This window comes from Perca fluviatilis, chromosome 22 (assembly GCF_010015445.1).
Source record: "Perca fluviatilis chromosome 22, GENO_Pfluv_1.0, whole genome shotgun sequence".
Lineage (NCBI taxonomy): Eukaryota > Metazoa > Chordata > Actinopteri > Perciformes > Percidae > Perca > Perca fluviatilis.
This window is the reverse complement of record NC_053133.1, coordinates 5,766,280-5,788,248: the sequence shown is the minus strand read 5'-3', so window position 1 is coordinate 5,788,248 and position 21,969 is coordinate 5,766,280. Positions and strand designations below refer to the sequence as shown.

General features: G+C 43.9%; 1 protein-coding gene across 1 annotated transcript in view; it reads right to left on the bottom strand.

The window, feature by feature from the left end:
- reck (reversion-inducing-cysteine-rich protein with kazal motifs) overlaps nt 1–21,969 on the bottom strand; it is a 66,747-nt gene that overhangs the window by 29,379 nt on the left and 15,399 nt on the right. The window contains exons 2-7 of the mRNA XM_039790206.1: nt 20,258–20,316; nt 10,122–10,196; nt 4,057–4,093; nt 2,004–2,089; nt 1,862–1,909; nt 1,302–1,335 (exon numbers count right to left, since the gene is read on the bottom strand). Coding sequence (XP_039646140.1) covers nt 1,302–1,335; nt 1,862–1,909; nt 2,004–2,089; nt 4,057–4,093; nt 10,122–10,196; nt 20,258–20,316 — 339 coding nt within the window. The remainder of the gene's footprint in view (nt 1–1,301; nt 1,336–1,861; nt 1,910–2,003; nt 2,090–4,056; nt 4,094–10,121; nt 10,197–20,257; nt 20,317–21,969) is intronic.

Below are 21,969 nucleotides of genomic sequence, written 5' to 3'. Positions count from 1 at the left end.
GGATCAAGCCCTTCATTCACCATAAAAGAACTCATCTTAACCCAGTAAGTTTATGAGAGAGACTTGCAGTCCCTCTGAGAGTCCTGGCATCCGGTACCAGTCAGAATGCAGTTGCTACTGGTGCACATGCTCGGAAAGCTTGCCCTTGAACTCGTCCATGCTTCCTGTTTCCGCTATGTATATAGAGTGGTGCGCGACCTCTTTAAATCCTGGCGCGCCAGCCAGATCTACGTCATTTTGACGTCACATTGTCGCGCGACAGGTGGGGAACGGCGACTGTAAAGAGGCCTTTAGTGTCTGTGGTCAATAACAGAAAGCCAAAGCGTCGACACCTACAGTGTGATGGAGTGCAGTGCTGCTTACTGTATGTACTGTTGCTGCCGCCAAGCAGAGACTACTGCTAATACACAAGCATTTCATTTGTCAACTAATTCAAACGTACTCAAACATCTTTCAACGTCGATCCACTAAATAAACGTAATATCTACATACATGGCATTTGATTGGACGCTTGTCTCCCTTCGTCCCACAGCAACATTAAAATAGTTTAGATTTGTGTACACTGTTTCTGTTAATAACGTATTGTATTCAGTGTCCATTTCATTATACTATTCAGATTTATCATAAATAATTGAACATACACATGTATTTTAAGTTCCGTTAAAGAGGGGGTGGAGGTGGGGGTTACATTTGAGCATTTCAAAATCTACTTGAAAGTAATGCAATAGTTACTTTCTGAAGTAACTAGTTACTTTCATAATGTGTAACTGAGTAACTAATGTAGTTACTTTTTGGAAGAAGTAACTAGTAACTGTAACTAATTACTTTTTTAAAGTAACTTGCCCAACACTGCACACTATACATGTTTCTGTTTATTGATACATATGATTTATGATCAGAATAAATCTTGGCATGGATAGAGTGTTAGGTCCTGAGTACAATGGCTGGACACATACTCAGTGGCACAAACACACACTCCTCAGATGGCATCAATCTGTCTGAAGCTGACATTAACCATTCATGAGAGCGCTCATCCGGAAGTTACTGAGCTCACATCCTGCCAGCTCTGCTCTACTGTGTGTGTATGTGTGTGTGTATGTGTGCATGTTGTGTATTCACAGAAAGATAAACACACAAGCCCATCTATTGGTCCGAGAAGATAGCGCTGTGTTTATGTATTTAATGGCTGGAAGCAGATATACGAGATTAGTGTTTGCAGTTGTTGATGTCTTCACTGTTTATCCTGTGTGCGTGTGTGTGTGTGTGTGTGTGTGTGTGTGTGTGTGAGAGGAACAACTTACTTTCATTTTTGGTGATGCAGCCGTAGAGGGGGTTCTAGAAGGAGAAGAGAGAAGCGGTGGTGAAGCTGTTTCCAGTGACTAAGTGAAAGCTGGCAGAGCCCCGACGTTTCCTCTCCACCCTGAAGGTGTGACAATACGCTGCACACACAGGGAACATCTTTCGGATCCCTTTAACCACGTTAGGACCATGCTGGATTAATCTCAGGTTGGGAATCACTGCTCTATGGGTAGATGAATATGTCTTCGTCTTCTTCTATTTATTTACGTATATATGTCATGGTGTTTTTCCCTTTGCATTGGGTTTTCTGTTTAACAATGTGTCCAACAGACACCTTTACCATAAAGGTGACTATTTGTATGGTATTGTGTTTCACAGCAGTACTACTACAAGTGCAATGGGTAGTAGAAGTACAGGTATTAGGAATAGCGGTAGTAATCTATCTTTTTATTTCATTCCTATTAGGTCATGTCAGAATGAGAGAACTTGGGTTAAAACAGGATTCTGCTCTTGTAATCATCATCACAAGAAGCTGCAGCTGAAGTCATGTGATTGGACTTACCTCTGTGACTTTTTTGCAGACCTTTGATATGTCATTCTTAGAGGATGCCTTTAAGGGAGAGGAAATGAAATCATGAAACCGGAAGAGAAAACTATAGGACCTGAATGTCTGAGCCAAAGGAACGGTATTCCCGTTATCTCACCTGTCTGCATTCCCTGCGACAGTCGGCTGAGATAGCCAGCTCACAGCAGCCCAGCCCCACCCAGCCATCGGACTTCCGGGATACTCCTGGACACGAATGAAACAGCACACACCATTAGTCATGTGTTATGGGAACAGTCTGTGGAGGCTGTTTGATTCATCACACAACACTGGCCTTTAATAAAAGCTAGATCTAGTATGTATTGCCCACTGCTTTGTACATGTTGTTCGTGGTGAAACTTCTTTTATTACATTTTCCTTTCTTTTTCGTCTGTCTGTTACCAGGGTATTTAAATATGACTTGGCAGATTTGAATTCCAGCAGTTTCTGTGGTGATTGGAGTCGTCCCTGCTTCTGCTGCCATTGACCGATCTTCGCCCCTCCCCTCACCCCTTTACGTCACTGACCAATCACAGCTAAGCATGCACTCGGACAACCTCGGCCATCTTTCTTTTCCCGCTAATGCTTTGGCCGGCCACTGCCTACATTCCTGCTCCAAGATGAGCTGTTTTCGTGCCATTTCCAAAGCCTAAAACTAATCCAGATAGATGTCGACGGAAAGTCAGCACCACAGCGACTGTTCAAAGTAGCATGAGAACATTTACACAGCTAATGTTAGCTAATATTTACTAAACTGCAGTTTGGTGACTGTATGACGTAGCGTGGGATAACGGGAGTTGTCTTCACCACCACTGGCCTCATTGCATGAAAGTTACCTTATGTAGCCTACATAACTTTAACGTTGACATTTGGTTTCACACAGGACACGAACGCCGGTCTCCCAGGTGAAAGTCCTGTGAGTGTTTGACCCATCAACCCGACCTGCCTCGCCATGTTACCGCGCTGTGGTCCAGCAGTTGCTCTAAGTGTCGGTTATTGACCCGGATGGGTGATCCAGCTTACCAATAGATGATAATGGCCTCCTGAGCCAACTAGGAGGCAGAGTAGGCCCCGCAGCCTCATATCTATGGTAGTGGTAACAAGGGTTTCAATCAGCTGATAACATTCAGAGCGGTTGCCAAAATGTTATCTTCCGTCTCTCTTTTGTTGTACCAAACAGATACCGAGCGGTGGATTTTGTGCACTGTTACACCCCTATCACTATTCACTGTGTTAATGTTGAGCTCCAACAAGTCCCATAACCCTTTGCAGGAGTTGAGGAAAGGTATTCTGGAAAATAAAGATCATTGATTGAAGTTGGCACGTGGAGGCTTTTAAATCGCTAAAAGCAGCTGGAACGCAGTGAAGATCAGAGAATCGATGATTGAGGGAAGGTCCTGAGGCTATGTGGACGCCAGCGTTCAGTGGCTGAAAAAGGTACGAATAACTAAAGCTTCCATCTGGAGGCTATTAGGCTTCTGACAGGTAGATTTGTTCCAAGCACAGCCAGCAGGAGCTAGGCCTTTGATCCGCCGCCTGTTTTGTGCTCTGGTCAGTGCCAGCTCTCCTCCCAGCTGTTACAGCTTCACTGCTGCCAGCTCTTCTCATGCAACCAGATACACGCAGCAGATACAGCTCCGCTTAAATGCTATGTTTCAAGTCTTTTCTACAGGCGAGGCGTCTCCTTTTGATTTATAAGAATATAGATCCATGAGCACTCAGTCAGGAGTGCTTCCAGACACGTGACTGTCGTGTCTTATAAAGCTGATATGGCTACCATGTCAGCAAATAGTCCTCGCACATCCAACAGACATGCAGCAACATAAGCCTTAACTTACACTCAATATTCTCTCTCTTTTAGCTCTGTTTTAGGTCTCCACCAACTCCCGAGGGAAATCTCTGTCTCTTTAGCTGCTAAATGCGCCGCTATGTTCACCAGCTAGTCTCTGACTGGGTCTATCTGCTGCACAATGGCTTTATCTGAAAAATAGCAGATCAGAACAGAGCTGAGGGGAATTGCAGTCGGTCAGAATTCTCTGTGGGTTCATCCTTACAAGCAGCACCTTTCACGGGACACATTTGACTTATTGATTGTGTACATATATTGATACTAAAACCAGGAGATTCCAAAGTGAGAAATGTTAAAATGCGACACATACAGGGTTTAGTATTACCTGGAAGTGTCGAGTTGATGCACATCCAAAGTTCATTCTGGAAGACAAAGGAGAAGAACAGGTTCATGTCAGTTTAGTAAAAAGTGTATATAACGTGTAATATTTCTCATTTCTTAAAGAAGCAATGCTACTTCTCCGACTGTTCACCCAGGTCTCTTAGGCTTTAAGGTAACTGCTAACATTTGATAAAAGACAGTTTCCAGTCAGACCAAGTCAAGTTTATGGTTGCGATCAAGGAAAAGTAGTTGGTTCAAATTAGGTTTGCATCTGATAAGATGGAGTGCTGTAATAACACACGATGCTCGAGGCACAAATGGACCGGGGCTTCACTCAGAGTTCACCGCTAACCATCTGGGCAGGAACTGGGACCACAAGTTCCATATCTGTCAATTGCCTGTTTGGAGTTGAGGTGGGACAGAGTGGCAGCCATGCTCTGAAAAACAGTATCATTTTAAACCCCAACCCAGACACATAAAAGTGAAATGAACTATTAAGACCATAATGTCTCAAACATGTAGAAATAAAATGACCTTTTAGTTTTCTATGGAGCCACAGATGTCCTAAAGGCCTCTCCGCTGGAAGTTTTTTATAAATAAATATGCAGTTCTAAACTCAACATGGGAATGGGATGGGACGGGAGTCATTCTTCCAGGATTGGGCTAGGACAGGAGTGGAAATCCACTACTGTGTCACTGTCTAGTACATACTTTGAGGTTAGGGTTTTCTTTTGAGAACATGATGGTGGCAGTAGCTCAGTCTGTAGGGAGATGGGTTGGGAACTGGAGGGTCACTGGTTCAATTCTCCATATGGAGTGTGGACTGGTAGCTGGAGAGCTGCCACTTAAGGGTGCAAGATATATCAACGCACCCTAGTGGCAGCAAATTTATTTTGTAGCCAGGGGGGTCTAGGCACTCTCCGTTGGCTTGCGAGCTGGAAAAACCAAACTCTGGTCAGGCCAATCACATCGTGTATAGAGTCGGTGGGCGGGGCTTAAGGCTGCTGCTGCTGGGAACAGCGGTCTTCTGGAAGACTTGGAGTTAAGCTTTTCTTTGAGAAAAGAACAAAGAACGGCACAGAAATCATTCTGTTTTCGGAGTTTTGCCGACCAGGTACGACAAAAGTTGAATCTATCAACTAGCTCCTCTACCGTCTTCGTTGCTCTGCCTGGTTGTAGTGCTATCCTATTACGTCCAGAGGGAATTTGAAAGACAACCGTTTATCCCGCCCCTCGGATTGAGCTCCGTCAATGGGGAGTTCCCAGACCCAACATCTGAATGTGGGTCTGGCTTGTCAGGCTATCAATATGTAGTTTATGTTGTGGAGCGCTGCGTCCCATCTGTTGGCTGTGTGGCTTAGTAGTGTTTGATTTAGAGTCCGCTTGAAACGCTGTAATGATCCTGTTTCATTGGCCAGTTACCGTGCCACTTGTACATGTTAGTGCACGTCAGCGCACGGGTCCACTACGGGACTATGGAGCGTACCACGTGTGTGTATATTTCGACAGAGTGACAGTGTAAGTCAAGAAATAGATAGAGACAACAAAACAGAACGAATCAGAGAAGCGAAAGAAAAGTTGTGTCCTGTTCTCTTTATTTATATGTTATACTGTCCAATCAGTAGAACATGTCCTGTTCTCTTTATTTATATATGTTATACTGTCCAATCAGTAGAACATGTCCTGTTCTCTTTATTTATATATGTTATACTGTCCAACCAGTACAACATGTCCTGTTCTCTTTATTTATATATGTTATAATGTCCAACCAGTAGAACATAAAAATTTATTTTCAACATAAATGTCCTGTTCTCTTTATTTATATATGTTATACTGTCCAACTCAGTAGAACATGTCCTGTTCTCTTTATTTATATATTTTATACTTGTCCATTTTTTTTTTTTTTATATATTTTGATAATATTTTTATTTATATATTTTATACTGTCCAACCAGTAGAACATGTCCTGTTCTCTTTATTTATATATTTTATACTGTCCAACCAGTAGGACATGTCCTGTTCTCTTTATTTATATATTTTATACTGTCCAACCAGTACAACATGTCCTGTTCTCTTTATTTATATATTTTATACTGTCCAACCAGTAGAACATGTCCTGTTCTCTTTATTTATATATTTTATACTGTCCAACCAGTAGAACATGTCCTGTTCTCTTTATTTATATATTTTATACTGTCCAACCAGTAGGACATGTCCTGTTCTGTAGACATGGTCCTTATTTATTTCTTCATGTTGGACCAGTCCAATATGACTGTCAGTTGAAATAAACCTTGTGTTGTAAGAAAACTTGTTTCATTTGTTATGAATCTATTTTGATGCGTTTTCTCGTATAATTTTACACGTTAAAATAAAATATCGAAATTAATATCAATATCGCAATATTCATAACCGATATCGCAATATCACATTTTGTCAATATGCAACCCTAATGCCAGTTCACCTCCTGGGCACTGCCAAGGCACCGAACCTTTCCCAACCGCTCAGGGCGCCTGTTCAGCAGTTGATGAATGTAAGAAGTTGGTTTCTCTAATTTCACAAAGAACAAACATTACATTCCCTGGATCTGTTGAAAAACAGGAAAACATATGAATCCTATGGTTGGGTTTGTGGTGAAATGTTGTGGCATTAATCATCACAAACAAGCTCGTCTGTCTCCTCCGCCCGAGGGACAGAGAGACGCAGAGAGGGCCAGCAGCACAGAGACACACTGGAAATAGAAGAGAAGAGAAGTCCCTTTCATGCTCTTATGTTTTTTTACAAAACCGTCATTTGTTTTAAAGTTACTGTTAACACTCCTGCCGTGTCTCTTGGCCGGGGAACAAAGGTTCCTATCAGCCGGCGTCGGCATCGTTTGTGACGCAGAGCAAGGAGTATCAGCGTCTTTCCATGAAGCATAAACATGATTTGTGATCAAGCAGGGGCCAATGAGGCAAGAACATGACAGGAAGAATAATGTTGCAGTTTAGATGAGCCGATGCAGAAATCCCTTTGGTCGACCCTGAGAGCCAGAGCCTTTGTGTGCACGTGTCTGATCAAAGTCTTTTCTTTTGTTACAGCGTGATATGATTGAGAATTCAACATTAGACCAACTAAGGGTTTCTCTCTTCAGGTCAGAAAAGGCCTGGATTCAACTGTGGTGAATACAGTAGAAACATACAGTATCTGTACAGAGTTAAAGCTTTAGTGCATAACTTTTCTATATTGATGAACGCCCTATCAGCTCCACACAACTCTCTCTGGATTTCTCAGCATGGCTATGTTCAGATGATCGTGGCGTCCGGTGACTTTCCCGCGCAGAAACTCAATTGAAGATAATGACCTCTTCTGAAGAGTCCATCATGTTTTTGTGTCCTCCTTGGCTACTAGCAGCTGTGTGGAGGAGGGGTGGGGGGCTGAGGGGTGCGCGATCACGGAGGGCTTGTATCATGTGGACGCGCTGGCAGTGTTGTTGTGACTGGTGCTGACTCCTTTCACACATGCACTACAAAGCTGAACTTCTGTAGACGTCACTTGGAGAGAAGCTGGGAACCCCACTGGGATGCGTCAGGGGGGGTCCCTGATGATTAGGCCGTGTCTTTCCTGGTTTGGCTCATTGTACCCTTTGGAGTCGTGCTGTGTGCAGGAGGCTCCTCACCACTAATCTGCCTGACATGTCTCCATGACATTTGTTTTGTCAAATGACAATTTTTAGGGACAAAAATGAACTTTCACACCCATCAATTTGCAGTTAAAATCTGTGTGTAAATCTGGCCCAAAGTAGGGTAACAAAACCAAAATTGTGACAGCACTAAAACCTAATCCTGAATTGCTAAATGCAATCAGTTACACGTTTATGAATAGCATTTCGTTCCCAATTCAGTTAGACCATTGGCTGCAACCACAAACGCATACATGTGCATTGTGTATGTAGTGTAAATACAATCAACAGTCTACAGTGTTTCTGCATCAGTTCAGCTGAATAACAACACACATGTTGGACACATGTTCATTTAACTGTGCGTGTGGGTGTGTGTGTGTGGTTCAGCCAGGTGCTCCAGTATTCTGGTAACCGCAACCACCAACCCACTTCCTGCAGAAGTCTAATGAGAGAGTCGATTCTAATATAAGTAACCCAACAAGACATCACAAGACTACATGAATGACTCCCAACAGTTTGGATTTTTGTAGTTTCAGTTATGATTTTCACAACAGGCAGCACTGGAGAACATACTTCCTCCAGTCAATCAAAGGACTCCACTCCTTCCCTCCCGTGCACAATTACTGACTGAGCCTTTCATTACTGATGCAACAATCAAACCTGGACTGTAGAAGGAAACATGTTACACTATGGTTAGCATATTGATAATGTCAGCGATCAGCAGCTGACAGCCTTTGAAATAGCATAATGAAAGCATGCTCTGTTGTGGCATTATGTCTCATAACTGTGTCTAAAGACGTAAGACGATAAAAGGTTTCCCAACTTCAGGAGTGGTCGTTGGGCGTATGGATTCTGCTCATAATATATTATAAAAAAAAAACGCTGTACAATGGGACTGAATTTCTGGGCTAACATTTGCAATTAGGTCTGTTGGCAGATATCTGTTAGCAGCTGCACTCTGCTCTGGAGAGGTTTAACCATGCTAGTTGAAGGTTTATTTTATTCGTTACTGGAAACAGCAGTTAGACAAAACAAGCTCAACTCAAGGATCCATTTACCATCTTGTCCCAGAGCTTTCAACCGTAACAAACGGACCTCAACGTGTCAGCTGTGGATGTTTAAACTCTTCACCGGTCTGCACACTTAGTAGGACTTCTTGTCCGTGTTGATCTGATGAAGACTATGTGACACAGCTAAAAGCTCTGGAACTGTTCCACTTCCGTGAACCTCTAACTGTGGCTGAGCTCCCATGAATAATCACTGAGCAGCACTCCTGTAATGGTACTGCTCAGCCTTGGATGGCTGCTGAAAGCCAACATGAGTGTGATGTTTCCAAGTGAATGCAGCTTACAGAGGTTTACAAGTTCAGGGCTGTTGTTGTGTTTACATAAATCATAACTTGTAATAACCTGGAAACACCTTGTTAAATATTTCGTTTGGTTGAATGCAAAGATTAGATTTCAAAGACGTTCTTGCGGTAAAGTAGGGCCGCAACATTTATTTTTCATGATGATTTAAATGAACTAAATAATCAAATAAATGTGAAAGTGAAAAATCACCATTTCATATACTGACATCTTATGACTTGTGTTGTCCAAGCAGCAGTAGCACAGAGTTAGGCCCTTCATTCATTCGGTCATTATTCAGCACATCTAAGAGTGATTTCAACAAGCCAAAAGTTCAACATGATTTCATTTGGACCTTTAGACCAATCACTGAATCCCTTTAAAGGCCCGGACACATAGAGCGCTAATCAGCCGTCGGGCAGTCTGGCGAGGTCAGTGACTTGAGTCTGTTCGGTGTGTCCCGTGCTGTTGTCAGTTCGAGGGGCCGTCGTCCTTCATTTTGGCCAATTTGACATGTATAATCGGCTGGGCGGGCACTTGCCGGCAGTCGGCCTCAAATGACCCATCTGATTGGTGGAGAGCTAACCCGGAAACGGGGAGCGGAATGAGCGTGACTAGAGTCTCTCAAAATCTGAGGAAAATCTTTTAAACTGACCTTTGTAGATCTGAAATGAAGACAGATTCAGCAACTGCACGGCCTATTTCTCGCTTAAAATGTTTTCAGAAACACGTTTCAGTGAACTATTTTAGTGAAGTATGAGATCGTATTCTGAACGAGCCGCCATGACAGTCTGGCTTTGAATTTCCGAAGAAACCAGACCCACGTGACGTCATTTTTTGGGCAACAATACAGATTAGCGCCGCCTGCTGTTATGGAGACGTATTACGTCTCGTCTCTTCGGTGTGTTCTGAGGCACTTTTTGGACCAACTCGGGGAGACCGATCAGTCCGACTGGCTTTTCTGCCGACGGTCGGCCGTCTGGTCGGTGTGTAACAGCTTTAAACCCCAACCAGGTGAAAAGAATGACTACAGCTATTGCAGTTGTAATAGAGGGAGGGACTCACCATCAACTCTGGACAGTAACTGGGTAACCTCTGGAGGAGATGCTTCAGACGAGACTCACTCTTTATAGTGGCGAGCTGTGAGACAGGAACAAAACAGATTAACATAACATGTTCTATATTCATGTGCCTGCTAGAAACCCAATAAAACAGCTGATCGCACAGACATCATACACTGTGCACTCTCCTGGAGTCAGGGTGACTCCAGTGTCCACAAATAACTTTAGAAATATTAAAACAGAAAGACAGGTTCCAGGTACATCCATAGTTACAGTGCAACATGACTTGTGCAGGTGGTGTACATCATTTACCAACATTTTAAAAGAAAAAAATAAATAAAATGAAATAAGGCAAAAAGACTGGGCTAAGCTAACTTTATATCTAAATAATGATGTAAAACCTAGTTTGAAAATAGCTAAATGAATTTATTCCAAAAGAAAAAGGACAAAATCCACTAAATACATTTCTGTTTGACACTATTTGACTATTCTTCCTCTTCGTTTTTAATACTGACAAGATAGCGGCTTCAACACAAAGTTCCACATCAGCTGCAGTCATCCTGGTTGTTTTTCGAAAAAAAAAAAAACGTCTCCACGCCACTCCTCTGTACGCTTATCGTGTCAAACACGCCCCATAGTACATCAACGGTAGTGATTGGCCCGGTGCGTCTCAGGACGCTAGAAATCTGTCCAAAGCGGAGGAGGACCAGACGTGTCTGCCAGAGCAAATACAACATGAGCTCGCACATTCCTCTGGTTCCCAGGGATCTGCAACACCGACTCTATTATTACCCTGTTGCCGTTCAGAAGAATTGCTTAATTAATTCTACTTTTTTCACTCCGTGTTATTTCACACACACAGCGGACCAGAGACATGTAGCTGGAGAGATGTTGGAGTGATGGGAAGATGGGGCTGCCCATGGCCAGGCGCCCCCTGAGCAGTTAGGAGCGAGGGGCCCAGGAGAAGATCTCTCCGGTCCACGCTTTATTCCTTTATTCCGGCGCTGGACTGGAACCGACCACCTTCCAGTATAAATATATGATATGACTAGGGACTAGGTTTAAAGGGTCCAATCAATTCACTCTCAGATCCTCTGTCAATGTTAGAAAGGAAATTTCGTGGACATCGAGATACAAAAATGAATACAGCTGTACAGGGGAGGCGTGTCTGTGTTTGACTGACAGCAGCTGGCACAGGTAATGACAAATCACGGACAGGCGGCGTGTTGTCAGGACCACACCAGCGTCTGAACAGGTACCGAAACCCGGTTCCACTATGGAACCGGTTCCTACGCAACCAGTAGGAATCGGACCGGATTAGAACGCAAATTCCGGTTCCTCATTTCGGTTCCACTTAATGTGTTGACTGAAATATTTTCCCTCTGTCGCTCCGAAACAGACGTAAAAATATCACACTTTCTCTGTAGTCTAGCACTAGCTAGCTACCGTAAATGTAGGCTACTTTTAAAATTGTATATTTTCCTCTCTGGGCTCACCAAAATGGACGTAAAAGCATATTAACCATTCACTGCTCGCTAGTAAACATATTACATCTTTGATGTCATTTTTCAGTTTTTCAAGAATCGGTTTAAGAATCGGAATCGTTTTAAAAGTACCGGTTCGGCATCGGAATCGTAAAAATCCAAACGATACCCAACCCTAGTCACATCTGCATGTAAGTTAATATGCTAACCAGCTAATTAGCTTGATAACTGACATTAGCAGTGCACTTTCACCGCTGAACGTTTCTTTGGTTGCTCGCTCAACAAGTTGAGGTGAAGGACAAGACGTGTGCTCATGTTTGTAAGATAGATAGATAAAAAGTAAAACTTTAGCAGGAAAGCTAATGTGAGTTGTCGTTCACGGTTTGTAGCTCTTCTTTTTACTCATGTTGAAGTGCAGCTCTATTATGGAGTCATTGGAAGTGATGCATGTAGTATATATACTACATTCACTTTGATCCATGAGACGTGTTGCACCTTCAGCCATAATGTTTTCCTACACAGAGGAATGTGTCCAGGCCATGGGAAAGTGTCCGTCCCAACACACACACACACACACACACACACACACACACACACACACACACACACACACATACACATAAAACCCATCTGAAGGCGAGAGCCTGGGATAATGCAGCTACTGCCAACAGTCTCTGGCTGAAGTGTGAAGTCATGAAACCAAGTGGGTGAGATTTACAGCTTCACACACTCCCAGAGATCTCTTCCCTTCCACAGCTATGAGACACGATGACAGTGACTCCAAACACTGCCTGTGAAAATGGATAGGCAAAGAATACCAAAGATGCTTGATGGTCAGCAGTCACAGTGTCATGATTTGTATCCCCCCTCTAAGGAATGTGTCTTTTCGCCGTCGATATGCATTGTGGGAAAATAAAACCGTCAGTCAAACAATAAACAAATATCACCCATTGCCAACTCTTGAGCAGTGGCAGCGCTTTGCTCTCTGTGTGAACGACAATACTGTGTGTTGTCTGGTGCGGCCCAGAGGTTTCTCAACTGTGAGGCATGGGAAGGCCGAGGGAGGAGGAGGGAGCGACGAAAGGATGGGGTGAAAGGGACGGGTGTGTTGGTAAAATGAAGCCAAGTTAGTTATCGTAGTTAGGCTGCTGAACACCGTCAGCAGAAAGCTGCAGCAGCGGCTGAGGCTACAACCACACTAATAGCTTTTCCATTTAAAACACCTAACTTCTGCTTGGTTTACAGCCGGCGTCCTCGCTACTCTGGGGGTTAAAGCCCCTAAACGGTGACGTTTGAAAGCTCCGCTGACTCTGTTCCAGTTTTGAAAACTCAGAGGTTGGGTTTTATTCTGGACAGGCAGAAACGGAGACCTTTGGAAACGATGACGCACACACCTACGTCTGCTCCCTGATTGGGTCTCATCAGTCGTATCGTGTCCTTTCCCTGATTCGCCAAGCCCCTATCACGTGACCCTTTTCCAAAAGAAACAAACTACATCAGCTTTGAATACCGGTGGTAGGGTTAAAGCCGGGACAAACTTAGCCGATTATCGGCCGTTAGACAGTCTGGCGAGGTCAGTGACGCGAATCTGTTCGGTGTGTCCCGTGCCGTCGTCAGTCTGGGGGGGCTGTCAGCGTTCATTTTGGCCGACCTGACATGTTCAGTCGGAGGCAGGGCAGTCGGGACTCACCCGGAAATGGCGAGCGGAATGAGGTGACTAGAGTCTCTCAAAATCTGAGGAAAATCTTTAAACTGACCTTTGTTGATCTGAAATGAAGACCGATTCAGCAACTGCACGGCCTATTTCTCTCTTAAAATGTTTTCAGAAACACGTTTCAGTGAACTATTTTAGTACAATATGAGATCGTATTCTGAACGAGCCGCCATGACAGTCTGGCTTTGAATTTCCGGAGAAAACAAACCCATGTGACGCGTTCGTCCAATCAGCTGCCGGTTTTCATTTCCTGGGCAACAATACAGATTAGCGCCGCCTGCTGTTATAGAGATGTATTACGTTTCGTCTGATCTCTTTGGTCTGTTCTGTGGCACCTTTTGGACCAACACGAGGAGACTGATCATTTCGACTGGCTTTTCTGTCAACGGTTGGCCGTCGGCTATATGTGTAAGCAGCTTTAGGGTTAAGGCGCTGACACACCAACCCGATTATCGGCCGTCGGACAGTCTGGCGATGGTCGGTGACTCAAGTCTGTTTGGTGTGTTCCGTGCAGTCGTCAGTCGGAGGAGCCGTCAGCTTTAATTTGGGCCGATTTGACTTGTAGAATCGACCAGCGGGCAGTCGGACTCAATGACCAATCTGATTGGTGTAGTGCTAGCCCTTCACTAGCGAATCAGTGCACTTATGTTAAAACATTTACCGGAAATGACGAGCGGGATCGAGTGGCCTATTTCTCGCGTAAAATGTTTTCAGAAAAACGTTTCGGTGAACTATCTCCGTTAAATACAAAGATTGTATTCCGAAAGAGCCGCCATTATGGTTGCCTTTGAAATTCGGGACAAGCCAGATCCACGTGACGCGTTCGTCATTTCCGGTTTTCATTTTTTGGGTGACAATACAGATTAGCGCCGCCTGCTGTTATGGAGACGTATTACGTCTCGCGCACGCGCAGAACCTACGCTGAAGTCGGCGCCGCTTCGGTGTGTTCCGAGGCACTTTTCGGACCTCAGGGAGTCGACTGATCAGTCCGACTGCCTTTTCTCCCGACGGTCGGCCGTCTGGTTGGTGTGTCTGAGCCTTGAGGGTTAGGGTTATGTGACTTCAGTTGTTAGTATGGACCGAGACTAGTTCTGGAAAGTGTGCTAAAAGGCTTTTTGATGAGGAAGATCGTTTAAAATCGCCGTTTAAAATTCACTGTTTAAAAAAGTCCCTGCTTCTAACGGCAGAACTTGCCTGACAATAAAATAGAAATAGAAATCCTGAGAAGATTACATTTATTCGGTTTGTTTGTCTGTCCGCAGGATTACAGAAAAGCTTGCACGGTTTTAATTAGACTTTTCAGGAAGGGTGTAGCCTGGGCCGAGGAAGAACCCATTACATAGAGACATAGTGGAGCATTAGGCAGCTACCAAGACAAATTATGTTTCTATTTCTTTTCTGTGCCTAATGTCCTCTTGTTTGTGCATTGGAAGGGCTGAATGTGCATTGTTTAGCATTCTAAATCTGCTCTATTTTTGTTTATTGTCACAGTTTTGCTGCTGCAACGGTGCACTGTCCCCGACGGCCTACTGAAGTCTTCACAAGGGTGAAAACTTGATGTAGCACGAATCATTTAGGCTTCAGCTGCTCATACTGTGTCTGTAATCAGGTGTCCTCAGACTGTTCTTCAGATGACAGTAACTTCATCCACTGCTTTTCCAAATGCCCTTTCATCGCTGCTGAACTGACAGAACACAAACAGACAAACAGAGCGACAGTGATTTGTTGGCAGATAATCCAAGAAGAATTCTCTCTCTGACGCAACAAAAGACCAACGGGCCAAGCAGGCCATGTGTCAGACCCACTCAGGCTGTATCCAGGCTGGCAGACTGGCAGGCTCTCTCCTCCAGCGCGGCAGGCCAAGGAAAAACGCTTTAGTACAATCATGGCGGCGGGGTTTATATTTTAACAAATCAGCTGATTCTGTTCATAAGTGCTTTATGGCATGGGTCTTTGAGGGTTTTTTTAAACCAAGGACCCCTTAACAGAGAGATGCAGCAGACCCCCTGTTGTACTACATATAGTGTATAATATGTTTCATATTAAACTGGGCCTACAGTAACATGTAGGGCGGCCTAAAGCCTTTATACGTACATGTACCCTTTTTGTGCATGGAATACTAAGCTGTTAAAATGGCCTAATAATTGTTGCCATGATTTTATAAATCCTGTTTTAATGTTAAAATCCTCAGGATGAACTGTCTCTGTGGATGGCTACTTTAGTGACTACCTTACCTATAGGACAGTAAGCAGTAGGGCTTTACATAATGCTAATAACATGTTGGATTCATGTTAAGACTTTTTAATTTTGGAATGTTTTCTTAAAAAATTAAACAATAATTTGGAGGCCCCCCTGCATTGACTCTAGACATAAGAATAATGGTAATGGTAACAGTAACGGACAATTCTGCTTCTAACCTGTAGGGGGACCGATGAGGAAAAGTGCTTTGGTGCCTACTGTAAAGGTGCTGTTTGACAAGTAGCTAATGCTAATGCTTGGTCTATAACGTTAGCTAATGGTGGGTATTGGTAATTGGTGGGTAACATAAGATTACAAAATCGTTCAACACGCTCAGTTATTTTTAGTATGATTGTTTTGACCACGGTTAACAACTCTGGGCTAACCCACAAATTACCTGTATAGATAGACGACTAATCTAATGGTAATTTAGCCAGCTAGCACACCTCTGTCTGTCTGCCTCACTCTCCGTTGCGATGAGAGCTGACAACAGCCCCGGGGACGCATCCACAGTCAGCCCCCAGCCAGCTAGCAGCCAGCCACTATCATTACAGCAATCCAAACCCGGTCAGCGCTTAACACCGGTGCCGAGGACGCTAACGGCAGTTTACTGAAAACAGACCCAGGCACCCGAGTCAGAACAGCGGCCATACGTAACGTTACACCTCCGTTAGCGTTACTGGTGACCCATAGCCAGAAATATTGAGATATTGTGTGTAAGCCATATCGCCCAACCCTAACATACAGACAGACTGACAGACAGAGAATCCCTTTGATTTAGAGTAGATCTGTAACGTGGAGAACACAAACGCACGCAGAGGTCAGAGTTGTTGGTGAGACTGGAGGCAGTGGGAGGACAGAAGAGGTGAAAGGGAGACCCGGATCATTTCAAGCATACTTGTGTGAAAAAGCCTTTAGTGTGTCCAGAGGGAGCGGTGTGTGACTGTTTCTGATAAATGTCCTCCGGCGATGTCACTTGAGTCAGCGTCGGTTGAAGACTACACGCCTGGAAAGTAAAGATCTCTGGAGGAGTGGAGTTAGAAAGACGTGATCTGAGCAGACCTCTGCTGACAAAAATCCGCTCTCAAGTCGGGCAGTTTCCAGCCGCTTCCAGCAGCCTTCAGGCTGAACAGGGAGCGACAAAAACACTGTGGTCCGATTCCGATTTAATAAAGTGTTATCAGACCCATAAATCAGCTTGTATACAGTCTCCAGTTGATTTTATTATGACAGAGTAGCTCTCAAAATGCTCTGTTGCTAATTTTAATTAACAACACATAATTTAATTAATTGAACAGATGTAGTCTCTCTGACATCTAAATGTCACTATCAGCCACCAGGGCTGTAGTACTCGAGTCCGGTCTTGGACTCGAGTCTGGACTCGAGTCCGTTTTTCTATGGTCTCGGACTTGTCTCGGACTCGCTGGTATTCGGACTCGGACTTGTCTCGGTCTCGGCCACTGGTCTTGCCAAATATGGCTTTTGGTCTCGACCGAATCCAGGTGTCTTTACTCTTTACTATGTTCCCATATAACGTTTTTGCCGCTACCTATGTTTGTTTACTAGGAACATAATTAGGGTGACCATACGTCCCGGTTTGACCGGGACAGTCCCGATTTGACCGGGACAGTCCCGATTTTGAAGTTTAGTTTAAAGTTCCTGTGACGTGACGTTTCCAGTCTATGGTTCAGACTCAACCACACGGAGCTCTGAAGCAGACCTGTGCGTCTCTTAGTGTCCACTCTGTAAAATGCAGCGCAGCCTCAGGTTATAACGGATGCGCTCTACTGTTGACATGCTGCGGTATATGTGTTGCGTTTGTGCTCCGTGTATTTCTGCAGTAGATTCGGTTTTCCACCTCCGATGTAGAGCAGCGTACGGCCACTTCTCTAGCTAAACTCTTTGTCTCATTCAGACACCCAAACAGGGCTCTGTGTCTGTCAGAAGGTCTGAGATCTACAGCAATCACGTAATGCACAGCAGACTATGGTGCAGGTAGATTTCTGAAATACAGTGACTTTATTCTTGTAATAGCCTATTATAACTTTATTTTTCTCAAAATCACGACTCCTCCAAATCACAGAGAACACAGATATACTGTATTTTGTGTGTGCACAAAGTTTTGGACATTGCTCAAACACATCTGAAATATTACAGTCCAGGGGTTTATTAATAGGCCTACATTAACAACAAAAGAGCAAAACAGGAGGGGGGAGTAAATGATTCCTAGTCTACATGTGTGCTGACTCAGATATAATTAGAAAAGTCCATCCAAAGGAGAATAAATATTTGAAAGCAATACAGAATGCCTGTTAGCCTTACTTCATTATGTTTTTATATTTGGATTGTAATCTATTTTTCTTTTTACATAAAGATATTTGCAGAATACATTGATTACATACATCTAACACTGTTATTATGAGGTATCACCATATATCATCATTCTGTTTTCTTTAGATTAGAATATATGATATCAAGGGGAATGCCTTTACTTAAAAATCCTGGGTGTTGTGACACTGTTTTTGCTTTTAAATCAACAAATAATAACCCCAAATGACTGATAATGTCATGGACGCATTAGACTTTTTTTTTCCTGTCCTGGACTCGGTGCTGACTCGGACCTGAACCTTTTTGGACTCGGTCTTGTCTTGGACTCGAACCTCTCTGGACTTGGTCTTGACTTGGACTTGACTAGTCGTGGTCTTGGACTTGTCTTGGACTCGACAAAGGTGGTCTTGACTACAGCCCTGTCAGCCACACATGTGTTCTGTACAGAATAAGCATTTAAATCAGACAAATAGCAGTTCAAATTCCCCCAAAATCAATAAAACGTTTATGTAAAACGTCATCATGTTGAGTCGATTCTGAACCAATCAGCTGTTGGATCATCTGAGAGGCCGGCGTTTCCCAGCATGCCCTGGGTCCGCCTGGGTTTTGCAGTCGGCGGAGAGCAACTGCGGCGCCTGGCTCTAAAAACCGCGGCCGCCTTGATCTCGTGAGGTTATCGTCGCCCACGTGTGCATGACGTCAGAGCAAGTCGGGATCAAGTCGGACACAAGTCTAACCGGCACGCATTGGGCGGCGATCGCTCATCTCGAACAAGCCTGCTAGCTGCTGCTAGCAGGACACACCTCAATCTCTGACTCTACTGTCAGTGGATGCATTGTGGGTAATGTAGGTGCCAGGTTTGGACAAGGAAGATTAAACAAGCATCAGTCCCAACCTGAGATGTGTCTCTGGAAGTTCTGACTGAAGGCATATTTGGGGCTGAAACTGATGGTGTAGGTCAGCTGGACCATCCCGATATCATATCACATAAGCAATACCAATACGTGTGGCCGGGTTGGCTCAGTGGGTAGAGCAAGGCGCACATATACTTAGAGGGTTATGCCTCGATGCAGAGGTCCAGGGTTTGAATCCGACCTGTGACAAATCTCTTCACGCCCTGGCCCCCAGCTACATAGCAGATATCATTCATCCCCACGTAGCTCCCAGGTCCCTCAGATCCTCCAGCCAAGGCCTCCTCCATGTCCCACGGTCCCGGCTTAAGCAAAAAGGTGACAGAGCCTTTTCTGTTGCTGGCCCTCAGCTGTGGAACCGACTGCCACCTGACATCAGGAGTGCCCCTTCAATAGTGATATTCAAAGCCATGCTCAAAACTCACCTTTTTACATTGGCCTTCCCGGCATCTTAATTGTCTTATCCTGCTACGTTTGTAATCAAGTGTTTGTCTTTTGATGTCGTTTTAGCCTAAATCACTGGTTTGTAAGTGCATTTTATTTGATTTTATCTAATGCGCTATGCTACTTTACCTACATACTTTCTCACCTAGCTGTCCTGTCAAAAATTAAAGGTGGAAAAGCCCCAAAAATGATCTTTAAAAAACCAATAACTAAAGCAATACCAATACTTCATTGGCCAGGTGCTGACATTGGTGACTTACTTTTTAATTCCCCTTCTAACTGAAAGGTACCAAAGCAGCAGAATCAAAACAGTGATGAGTTCTACATAGAATCAGCAGAATGTCTGAAGAACGGCTCACACACACACACACACACACACACACACACACACACACACACACACACACACACACACACACACACACACACACTTTTCAGTTGCAGTTGCTCACAGTCAAATTCAAGGTAAAAAATAGAGTAAGAAAAGAGCTATTTAATGTGTATAAAAGTAACATAGCTACGGAGCAAGAAATAAAAAAAGTTAAGAAGTGGGATGATATCACTCTCTCTTTCTCTCCCCACCTTTTCCTTATTTTTGAGACGTCTCTCCCCTTTCTACACTGCTTTTTCTCCATCTTCCTCTTTCATCTGATCATTTTATCTGTTTTCTTTCTTTCTTTGGCTAGCAAAGTGGTGATGTCAGCCAATAAGAGCACAAGAAGTTCTGTCCCCACTTCAAAAGCAGGAGGGAGGTTGAACTCTCTGCAGAGAAAAGCTTCTTTTACGACCATAGAAGAAGGACATGGAGGCTTCAGAAGACAGAAAGGGGGGGGGGGGGAACCGTCACCTGCTGCCAATTGAAACAGAGTGAGACTTTTTTCTGCACTTGAAAGAACCAAAAGACAAAAAAACTTTGCACCACTCCCCTTCAAAAACCTCTATTCATGGGCCGCCTATAATGGGCTGAGGAGTGGGCTTGTGTGTGTGTGTGTGTGTGTGTGTGTGTGTGTGTGTTTTATACCTGGTCACAAGCTTCTTTGCAACGCGCTAACTCGACAGCATGTTGGCAGCAGGAGGGATCTGCAGACAGATGCACAGAGTCAGTTGTGATGCCGCTGTTCGGGGCATTAGTTTACAGTCCACAGCATTATCACAGGACGAACACCAGGGGGAAAGGCTCACAGTCAGTGACCCTTCAGACATCGACTGGGTCTAGCTGTGGGAGGGTTTCGGTGAAGATATAATCACACTGACTTGCAAGACAACATTTTATATCATACCACATAAACAATCTGTACTTGTCTCAAAGCTGGACAGACGTAATAAACACGCAGATGAAACACGGCGCGGCCCAGGTTCAGGTTCAGGTTCAGGTTCAGGTTCCAGGAAAGGGCTGGCTCCAGTCTCCCTGTATGTGGACGTCACATGACTCTGGAACACAGGGACGCTGAGCTGAGTCCTGCAGGCAGCGAGCAGCACCAGCTCTGTCTCTGCTCCTGTCTTTTTTTTTTTTCATCCGAGGCTTAAAAAGGATAGGTCAACCCCAAATTACAAACATGAGTCAGGACGTGCTTAGTCGGGTGGAATCCTCCGGCTCTCAGGGTCATGATTCAGAATAAGGGGGGCAATGGGAGGGTGGGGGTAGTTTCAGGCTCTTACTCAAGTGGGCAAACCCTTCACTGCACAATGAAACACAGCCGGCTGTGAAGCTGACGGAGGTCACTGCTGGCGGGCACAGAAAGCTGTCATAAAGTTACCTGCATTCAGTCCACCGGCCAAATGGCTAGAGAATGTTCACATGTTACCAGCCACTTCATAGATTACGTTTGTTTGTTTTTTGGGCTAATGAGTGAAGCTAATCTACCAGCCACTTGCATATTTTACCGGCATCCATTTGTTACTGTCGTCTGTCCATACAAGAATGACAAAATCTTAACTGACCCACATCACTGCTCTTTAATAAAACACAAGTCACTCAAAGAAAGTCATGGGGAACGAAAGAAAGCTCAACGTTGTGTCTCCAGCAGTGGAAAACACCTCTCTTTGGAAATGAAACAGACTACAGAGAGAGATAATACCTTCTCTGAGGTTTGGTAAAGAGTTGCAGTGTGTGCTGACAGGCTGGATTCTTTGCAGGCCTGCTGCATGTGCACCAGGTTCAGTTGAAGCTGTTTAATGAAATGCAAAAGTACATTTTTGTGAAGCTGTGATTATCTTCAGAATGGTACAGGATCATTATCGTGGTTCTTACTGTATGGAAATCAGTTGTTTCCTCCACTCCTCTTGCTTAGGGACAAACACCTCTACATCTCACTAATTAACACTGCAGCTGTATGCTAAGCTAGGCTAACCACATCATGACATCAGCTGTGTACTTAACACACAGACAAAAGTGTGTATATATATATATATATATATATATATATATATATATATATATATATATATATATATATATATATATATATATATATATATATGTATACACACACACTATCTCACAAAAGTGAGTACACCCCTCACATTTTAGTAAATATTTCATTATATTTTTTAATGGGACAACACTGAAGAAATTACTCTTTGATACAATGTAAAGTATTAAGTGTACAGCTTGTATAACAGTGTAAATGTGTTGTCCATAAAATCATCTCTCAATGCAAATCAAACCAGCTATTAGGCTAACCAACATAAAACCATGCCAATCTCTAGGTATGGTGAAGGGCATGTGATGAT